This window comes from Phycodurus eques, chromosome 15 (genome assembly GCF_024500275.1).
Source record: "Phycodurus eques isolate BA_2022a chromosome 15, UOR_Pequ_1.1, whole genome shotgun sequence".
NCBI lineage: Eukaryota > Metazoa > Chordata > Actinopteri > Syngnathiformes > Syngnathidae > Phycodurus > Phycodurus eques.
Genome location: NC_084539.1, coordinates 22,942,430 through 22,951,821, shown reverse-complemented (window position 1 = coordinate 22,951,821; position 9,392 = coordinate 22,942,430). Strand labels below are relative to the sequence as shown.

Below are 9,392 nucleotides of genomic sequence, written 5' to 3'. Positions count from 1 at the left end.
GGGGGGGGGGGGGGGTGGGGGGGGGGGCGTCTGCCCAATAATGTGACTTTTTAAAATTAGGTGCCCAATAGATTTAAATTCTGCCTAGCGAACAAGTGAATGCAAAATGTGATGTTTCTGTTGTTGGATTGATGGGGCACCATGAATTCTGCCTAGTAACACGGTACTGCACAAATGTTTTTTTCTTTACTGACTTTGAGGCACCAGAGATTGCGGCATAAGAATTGTGTCTCGGAACAAGTTACTGCTCAGACGTGTGAATTTAAAGGTCTTGTATTTTACCAAACCGACCTTTTCTAGTGTTTGGGATGTTTTGTGTCTCTGGTGCCTCCTCAAACGTGAAATATGAATAAAAATGGTCCATGCATGCCTGAGAGCCAGACTGAAATCAGGTCATCGGAATTTCTCGAGCTGATCTACGTCACTAGCGAAGATCTCCGCCGACGTAACGTGTGCTCGCACAACACGGGGGCAACCGATCAGAGGACAGGGGGGCGGTCTTAGCCAAATATGGACAAAGCGAATACAAAAGTGGCTCAAATAGAGGAAGGGGGCTTTTTTGGACACGCTGAGGACAAATCCAAGGTGTTTTTTCCAAATGAAATTTGACACTTTAATACAAAGTCCATCTTTGGAAGTCTAAATTTAGAGAGAAGCTATGCGACCTTTAATTGGACTTTTGGAGCACCTTTGATTGCGCCAAAGAATTTGGAGCAACAGGGATGCGTACAGAAATGTGTGACACTGACGATTGTGCCCCACAAATTTTGCGTAGCAAGAAGTGCTGCTCAAATGTGTACTTTTTGGAAAAATGTGACAAGGTCATAGCACTTAGGAAACTTAAAATTGCCAATGAGATTGCACTGATTTCACGGGTTTGTGAGGCATTGTGGGGATCGGTTTCTACCCAGGAAGTGAGGTGCACGTGCAGGAGTCTTGGGTTAAATATTCTTCTGATCACACGATGTTGCGTATGAGCAGATGCTATAGGAAGTGAAACAGGAAACAGGAAGTGAAAGCATATTGTCGTGCTTTTACTGATCTGTGAGTAGAGCATGAGGTAGGAGCATCAATCGTTTATTTGCGAAACATGGCGATGGGAGGCGGGACCTTGATGTCCTGGCCCTTCTCCAGCCTCTTCTCGCATTCGATCAGGAAGTTGACGCCGTCCACCACCAGCTGCACCAGCTCCACCTGCGTGGCCGTCACACAGAAGGCACGGTCCGCGCGTTGCCACACCAAAACACAAAACCTCGGTGCTCAAGGGCTACATTGGACTTTTAAAACAACGGACAAATGGACAGCTCAGAGATCGTCGGAGATGAAGTAAAAAAATTAATAATCATCATCATCTAATCAAATTAGCCAAAAGGTTGATTTGTACTTGAATTATTCATAAATTAACCACATATTCAATCAAATAAATGTTAAAATGTGCATATAAATGTGGGTATTCATTTATTCTCAATCGTTTCTAATTTAATCATGAACAAATTATCTTTTTTTTTTTTTTTTAATATATACAAATAAAAATAGAATTCATTCTACATTTATTCATTTTGAATTAAATGAATTCCTCATTTAAAAAATATAGTTTATTTTATGAATTCGTTCTAAATCATTCATTCTCAATATTTATAATTATTCATTGATTAATAATTTAGTTGCAAAATATGTTTGTAAATGTTAAATGTCTATGTAAATTCATTTCATTGACAATTTCATTGTAAATAATTTAATATTCTTTTGTTAGAATTGAATTCATTATTAATTCTTAGAAAATATTCAATAGACTAAAAACCTATTTAAAAATTGAAATTGTATGTCATTTATTTTAAGCTCTAAAATCTATATTATAAAAGAAAATCGAATTTATTTAATTTAATTTTGCATGTAAATAGATCTGTTAATTTATTACAAATCATTATATTTTATTTAAAATTAAATTCATTCATTCACCAATTATTTTATAAGATTAAGGAAATATGTATGTCAATTATTGTATGTTATGAATTCATTTATGTTTTAATTTCATGAGAATGAAGTAACCATTTGATAAAACAACAAAGGCTGAATTTATAGAAAATATTATTTTACTATTATTTTTATTTTGTTATTTACAATAAGTCAACTAACAAATTAAGGTCATAAATTAAAAAATAAAACAAATACATTTTAATCCACCAATTTTAGGAGGAAATGCTAAATAAATGTAATTCATTTTTATTATGTATAATTCATTGAATTAAAAAAGCTAGTTTGTGGTATAGTGTTCATTTTACATCTTTGTAAAATTGTGTTATATACAATAAATAAATTAATCAATGATTTAATGAGATAAATGAATATAAAATTAATCCGAAATAAAAACATATACAGTATATATTTTATTCGGCTAAATGAACGGCACAACTGTTGCAGGACTCGAGTACGTAAAAGCTCGGTGGTCTCCGACGAAAGAACGCGGCGGGTCACACGTCATGACCCGCGGGCCGCACTTTGCCCACGGCGGCGAGGGACGCTCACCTCCGACTTGCCCAGGCGGTCGTTGTTGGAGATGTCGAAAGTGTCGCCCGTGGCCGCCGTGTCCACGCCGCCCGTGCCCCTCTTCTGCAGACGCAAGTTGTCCAGGATCTTGGCGAAGCGAGGATCCTGCGGGAACCACATTCACTCGTTCCTGACTCTCGATCAAGGGATCTTTTATAATATAGTTTGCTAAAAGTCTGTGTGAATGATGCTGAACGCACACATTTCCTCCTCCCTAATGACTTTATCCGCGTTTTCCCGTTGATCGGCTGATTTAAAAAACTATTTTGTCTGAAGTTGAGAGCACAAATTTGCGTTAGGAGCAAAAGATGGTTTCAACGAACATCACAAGCAGCAGTTTGGCAACCCGTGAACCACTCCGTCGAAGTTTATTCCCAAACGCAACATAAAACCAAGAGAATCACACGACCGCACAACTTTGCCTTATATGAAAGGCCGCTAGCTTAATGCTAACACAAAAGGAAAAGCACCATCGATTGGCTACCGAAAGTAGCATCAATGTTGCGCTAGTTATAACCCTTCAAGCAACAGGTATTGGAACACAAACAGTAGTCAGACAATCTAGAGGAAACGCGCTATTCGCACAGGGACGAGAAGAAATACACAACTAATTGCCGCTCCATTATGATTGCCATGAAAACATTATTTCCCCCCCCCCCCAAAAAAAAACAAAACTAACAAGCATGTTTTTTTGCCATGAATAAATGGGGGTTGGGTTAAAAAATATATACATAAATATATAAATCTTACTGTGGAGCTCGTTCACATCCGTATATATTATTATACTGCCCCCAGGTGGCCAAGACGTACACAGCGGAATGGGCAGCACAATGTCCATTGAATTGAAGCAATAAATGTGGCAAGAAAAATGATTTCTTTATATTCTATTTAGTAATGTCATTCCTGTATTTGTATAAAGTACAGTAGAATGGTTATACAGAGTGATATTTTCCTTATGAAAAACACATTCCAAATGTTTTTGTTGTTTTTTTCCCCCCAAGTGGGCGGGTGGAGCAGATGAATGTCTTTTAGATCAATTTCGACGGTGAAAGATGATTTGCGATGACGAGCGTCGTCACGCAACAAATTAAACGTGTATCTCAAGGCACCGCCGCACTACTGTGTGTGTGTGCGTGCGTGCGTGCGTGCGTGCGTGTTACCTTGCTGAGTTTGGGAAGGCGCACATGCACGCCCGCCCTGAGGCCGGTGCCCAGGTTGGAGGGGCACGTGAGGATGTAGCCCAGATGTTGGTTCCACATGAACTCCCAGCCCCTCTCTTGGATCAGATGTTCTACCTGTGAATGCCAATGTCGTTTCTTAACCTGTAATTGTGCCGCATCAATTCCGCCGAGCAACACCGATCAGATTTTCTGAACTGGACTTTGGTTGTGCCCAATAATTCTGCTTTGAAACAAGTGACTACAGAAATTGTTTTTTAATTGACTTTGGGGCACCGACGGTTGTGCCCCACTAACTAGCTAAGCAACTAGAAACTAAAGAAATAGGATTTTTAAATGAATAGGGGTTTGAGGCACCAATTGTTGTGCCCCACGAACTCCGTCACGCAACAGGTGACTCCACGGAGTGTGACTTTTTGAATTTGAACTTTGGGTTATCAATGGTTGTGCCCCAAGAATTCTGCCTCGCAACAAGTGACGACAGAAATTACTTTTTGGCACAACTGAATCTTTTTAATTTGAACCTTGACGCAATAATGGTTGCGCCTAAACAATTTGAATATACAAACAGGTGATTCAAGAAATAGTTTTTTTTATTGAACTTTGGGGCACTAACGGTTGTGTCCCAATAATTCTGCCCAGCAACAAGTGACTATTATGATATTTTTTTTTTTGTAAGGCAACTTTGGGGCACTAATGACTGTGCCCATGAATTCTGCCTCGCAACAACAGTGTAAAGAGCAAATTGGTTGATGCTTTTTATTGGACTCGGGGTTCACGCCCAATGGACGCTGCTGAGGAACAGAACACTTAGTCAATGCGTAGCTTCCAAACAAATCGGACGCTGTGGCACCAATGATCGGACCCCATGTATTCTGCCTAGCAACTAGTAACTCAGGCGCAAAGGAGTAGATGTTTTTTGATTGGCCCTTGGGTTAATGCCCCATGAATTCCGCTTGGCGACAAGAGAATAAAGTGCGAATGAGCTTATGTTTTTCTTTGAACTTTGGACTAATGCCCCGTGAATTCTGCCTGGCAGCAAAGTACAGTTCTTGTAATGTTCTTTCAATCGTGAAGTTTAACGTGACAAAAAAGACACGCGGGTCAAGTCGCGTACCTGCTTGAGTCCTCTGCAGAATCTCTCAAAGACCCTCTTCATGTTGCCCCCCTTCTCCATGGAGATGACTCTGGTGTGGTCCTCCTCGTTGATCCAGATCAGGAAGGTCTTCTCGTTGTTGTGCCTGCGGAAGAACATCAAGCGTTCGGCGCGTGGCACGGACGGGCAATCGCGACACGGCAAGGAAACGGGGGACTACGGCAGGCGGATGGGCATGCAGCGCACAGCACACGTGCGGCCTACCAGATGCCCCTGGCGTCGGGCCAGTCTCGCCCCATGAAGGCGCATGTCAACAGAGGCGACACGGGCTTGTCAAACAGGAAGTGGTCCTACAGGTTTCATTAGGGTGGAAGAAGAAGACGAAAACACTCAAATGTACAAAAGAGGAAAGACCGGGAAGGCGGCTGGGACACGTGGAAGTCCGCTCTCGGCTGCTAAGACCGTAAGTCTCTAAATCCTACACTGTACGTGAGGTTCTTCTTTCTGGAACCTTCTTACCAGATGCCCCTGGCGTCAGGCCAGTCTCGGGCCATGAAGGCCGAGGTGAGTAAAGGAGACACGGGCTTGTCGAACAGGAAGTGGTCCTGAGAGGAGCGCGGCAGGATTGGATCAGAACACAAAGATCAGAACGGATAACTCGAGATCTTTCTTTCGGATTGGATGAAGTAAAAACAATAGAATCGGGCCAAGTCCAGAAGCGGATCAACCAATAATTGTGCCCCGCGAATCACGCAGAACACCCATTAGTTGTGGACTTTGAAAAAAAAAAAACATATTGGACTTTGGGGCACTAAAGCTTGTGCCCCGTGAATCTGCCTAACGACAAGTGACCGCACAAAAGTGTGACATTACGAATCGAACGTCGGGGCACCGATGATCGCGCCCCGTGAATCGTGTCGGCGGTGACGGTCTTACGTCGATCAGCTGCTGCTGCTCGCTGTCGGTCATCTCTCCCAGGCTGTAGTAGCGCCCCGCCAGGTCCCCCTTGAGGCCGGCCAGCGCCGCGACGGCCACGCGCTCTACCTCGCGGCGCTCCGCCCGGCTGCAGGCGGGCGGGAGGCTGAGGCCGCGGATGCTGCGGCCCGTGCGCACGCGAGACGACAGCACGTAGTTGTCGTCAAACGTGCCGTTCGTCAGCTGGTTAGGAAAGACGAGACCGGAGCATCGTTTCGTGCACAAGTCGGCAGCTCGGCGGGGTGCGAGTACCTTAGAGGCGTCCAGGTCCGTGGGGTGGATCATGGTTCTGGGGTCATAGCCGTTGTGGCGGTCTTTTATGACCGGGTCAAAGAGATCCGCAAACACCTGGAAATCAAATGACACCATTAGCACAGACAGAAGGACCAATCTACACCTCGTAGCTCTTTAGTCTACGGAAGTAAGACTTTTTGGGAATACAGAAAGAGTGACAACTGCTATTCATTTACTCTGGATTTATTTTAACTAAGTGAAGGACTTTGAGAGTCCACACATTGAAAAGTGTACTTTATTTCAATAAAATGACTGCACAATGGAAATATTATGCTTTTGTTGTAACAATTATGGGGAACCAATGGGTGTGCCCCACGAATTCGGCCTAGCAACAAGTCAAGTGATGAAATTGTTTTTTGTTGTTGTTTGTTTTCTAACAGAACTTGGGAACACAAATGGTTGTGCCCCATTCATACTTCCTAGGAACAAGTGACTCAAAAATTATTATTATTATTTTTGTTTTTAATGGAACTTTGGGGTACCGAAGGTTGTGCCCCACGAAGGTTGCTGAGCAACAAGTGACTATAGGAATAGGAACTCTCAAAAGTGAACTTTGGGGTAGCAATGGCTGTGTCACATGAATTGTGCCAAGTGACAACAGGAATGTTAGGGCACCAATGGTTGTACTCCACAAATTCTACCCAGCAACAAGTGACAACAGAAATAGTATACTTTTTGATTGAACTTAGGGACACCAATGGTTGTGCCCCATGAATTCTTCCTAGCAACAACTGACAAAAGTTTTTTTTTCCCCCCATTGACCTTTAGGGAACCAATATTTTTAACCCATGCTGACCAACAAGTGACTTCAGAACTTTGGGGCACCATCTGTTGTGCCCCATGAATTCTGCCTTGCAACAAATGTGAACAGAAACCTAATTTTTTTTTTTTTAAGTGAACATTGGGGCCCCAATGGTTGCGCCCCAAAAAATTCTGCCTCGCAACGAGCTTAAAATATCGGACGTCCTCTTCTGACCTGATAGCTCTCCTCGTCGCCAGCCACGCAGCCCACGGTCTTGATGAACGGGTGCCCGGGGTTGTCCACGCCCGTCTGGATGCACTGGTCCAAGGTCCAGTTGTTGGGGGTGACCTCGTCCCGCAGTTTGGAGTAAATGGCGGGCGTCAGCGCCGTCGCCATGCAGTTGTTGTGTTTGCGCAGGTCGGGGAAGTCAGAGCTGCAAGGACGAGAGGTCGTAGCGAGGGAGCGGGGGCGGGAGGTTTGCTGAGCTGGTCACAAGTGTGCATGAAATCTGAGAGGGTCACTTCCACACGGTGACTTTCACACTGGGACACGACGACGTCGTCCGCGCTCACACGCAACACATCGGCTGCAACTCGTCAACGTGACATCGTTACTCTTGACTAACTCTGCCGACCATATTCATGTGATATTTTGTTACACCCGACTTATTGTACCAATCCTGTGACGCAATGTTACTCCAACTAACTCGACCAACCACGTGACGCCCCAACTAACTCCCCCCGCAACATCGTGACACATTGTTACTCCCAACTAACAGTACCGACCACGTCGACATTATTCCTGACTGACTCTACCAACCATGTCGATGTGACAAATTGTTCACGACTAACTCGACTGACCCTGTGATGCATTGCTTCAACTAACTCCACCCTCCATGTTAACGCGATACATTGCTACTCCCGACTAACTCTACGGAACGTGACACATTGTTACTGTCACGTTCGTAGCGTATTTCTATTTCTATCGGTGGCAGTCACCTGGCCGGATAGAGCTTCTTCCTCGCCTCCGCCGCCAGAGAGCCGCTGTCGCTCAACAGGAAGCCGGTCGCCACGGTGCCCGCCCCCAGGGTGGCCAGTAGGGCGGCGGTGTTGCGGCCCGACATCAGGCGCGTGAAGGAGTTAGCCATCTTTGCCTCAACTTTGAGTCACAAGTGAAGGAGCTAGAGGCAAAAACAAAACAAAAAAAATGAAATTAATCAACAAATGAAAAGTCTAAAGACACCATCTGTCTCATATACATTCTTCAAATCTGGTGGCAATCGGACGAACTCTTTAGGTGGAGTTCATCCTCGGAGTAGCATTGGAAATGGACAAAAGGAGCCTAATGACTCTTTTCAACCAAAATGGCAGACTTCCTGCGTACTTTCAGGCACGGCTTCTTCTGGATCCTTCTTGGAGACATTTTTTTTTTCCTGTAGGCCTGCTCACGATGGACACGTCTCCCAAATTTCACGGTGCTCGCGCAAACTGTTTCCGGGGGCTGAATTTGTTTTTGTGGGTCTACTCATAATGGAAATATCTCGTTAGTCAAATTGGCTTTGGTGGCAGGATTTTTTTGTCGTTGAATTTTTCCTCTGGAAATTTGACGAGAAGGTCGTCAGAGGGCCACCCGGTGGGACGTTAGCACCTGGATCGTCCAAACCAGATTTGCGTCTGTCCTCTAACAAGCTTAGCGGAAGCTGTGGCACACGCCGTTAGCATCTTATCGCAGCTTCCCGCTAGTTAGCTTAGCCACCTGGACAGTACGGACATTACTGTGCAGAAGGTCGTTTCCCTTATGCAGCGCTAAAACGCTACCGTCATCTCCACGTCTATATTTATACGTCATATTTTTAGACGATCACAGGAGCGTTGTGCCGCCACGGCGCCAAGAAAGACTGGCCGTGGGCCACAAATCCACCGGACCCACCACGGCAGAACCCAGAGAGCGACTTTCCAGGACGAAGGATTTGGGGTAGCAAAAAGTCAGATGGTCGCAAAGAGGCAAAACAGGAAGAAAGGAGGGTTTAACTTGATCACTAAGTCGACTTAATGGTCTTAACACCTCCCCCTGCTTAACCCCTCATGGCTGGTGAACTTTTACCTCCAGTACGGCCAAGCAGGAGTCAAGAGGAACTCTGAGACATTTTCGTGACTACACCTTGCAAGAAATGCAAAACAATCGGGATGTGAAATGACTCAGACACTCTGTACCTTTAAAGTTAGCATCAAATTTAAGTTTGCATCGAGCCTTGGATGACATCACACCTGAAAAAGCACTCTGATGATCACAAATACTGACAAGATTAATCATTGGTAGAATAATAATGCTGCAATTCAATGCACACAAGGACATCCTACAATGAAATGTTAAAAACAAAATCATACCAAAAGAAAAATCAATGTTACAAAAAACCCTAAATGCAAAAGTCATATTTGTGAAATAAGAGAAAAAGGAGGTCGATTACCTGCGGGGACGACGCGGTGCCTGAAGCCGACCGTCTTCTCTTCTCTTCTTAATGAGCTTGCCCTCGCAGCAGGCCCCGCCCCCTCACGCCCCG

At 44.6% G+C, this 9,392-nt stretch overlaps 1 protein-coding gene across 3 annotated transcripts; it reads right to left on the bottom strand.

Annotated features, from left to right (window-relative positions):
• Window positions 1-1,013: 1,013 nt before the first annotated feature.
• On the bottom strand, window positions 1,014-9,371 carry ckmt2a (creatine kinase, mitochondrial 2a (sarcomeric)). Of its 3 annotated transcripts, XM_061697900.1 has the most exons (10): window positions 9,300-9,371; window positions 7,831-8,012; window positions 7,067-7,265; window positions 6,049-6,144; window positions 5,758-5,979; window positions 5,341-5,426; window positions 4,843-4,966; window positions 3,708-3,842; window positions 2,527-2,652; window positions 1,014-1,194 (listed from the first exon to the last, which is right to left on the bottom strand). In XM_061697900.1, exons 2-10 carry the CDS (start codon window positions 7,977-7,979, stop codon window positions 1,078-1,080), a joined length of 1,254 nt encoding a protein of 417 aa, XP_061553884.1. In that variant the 5' UTR covers window positions 7,980-8,012; window positions 9,300-9,371; the 3' UTR covers window positions 1,014-1,077. The 3 variants fall into 3 exon arrangements, with proteins under 3 accessions (XP_061553884.1, XP_061553882.1, XP_061553883.1); XM_061697898.1 differs by having other exon boundaries at window positions 5,758-6,144; XM_061697899.1 differs by lacking the exon at window positions 9,300-9,371 and adding an exon at window positions 8,216-8,817 and having other exon boundaries at window positions 5,758-6,144.
• Window positions 9,372-9,392: the final 21 nt, after the last annotated feature.

Bases quoted from the DNA above. Each gene is read 5' to 3' on its own strand.
- ckmt2a (XM_061697898.1), bottom strand. From the start codon at position 7,979: ATGGCTAACTCCTTCACGCGCCTGATGTCGGGCCGCAACACCGCCGCC. The intron at 6,145-7,066 runs GTCAGAAGAGGA...TTTGATTTCCAG, and splicing joins GCGACGAGGAGAGCTATCAG to GTGTTTGCGGATCTCTTTGA. The intron at 4,967-5,340 runs GTAAGAAGGTTC...GTTCTTCCGCAG, and splicing joins CCTGACGCCAGGGGCATCTG to GCACAACAACGAGAAGACCT.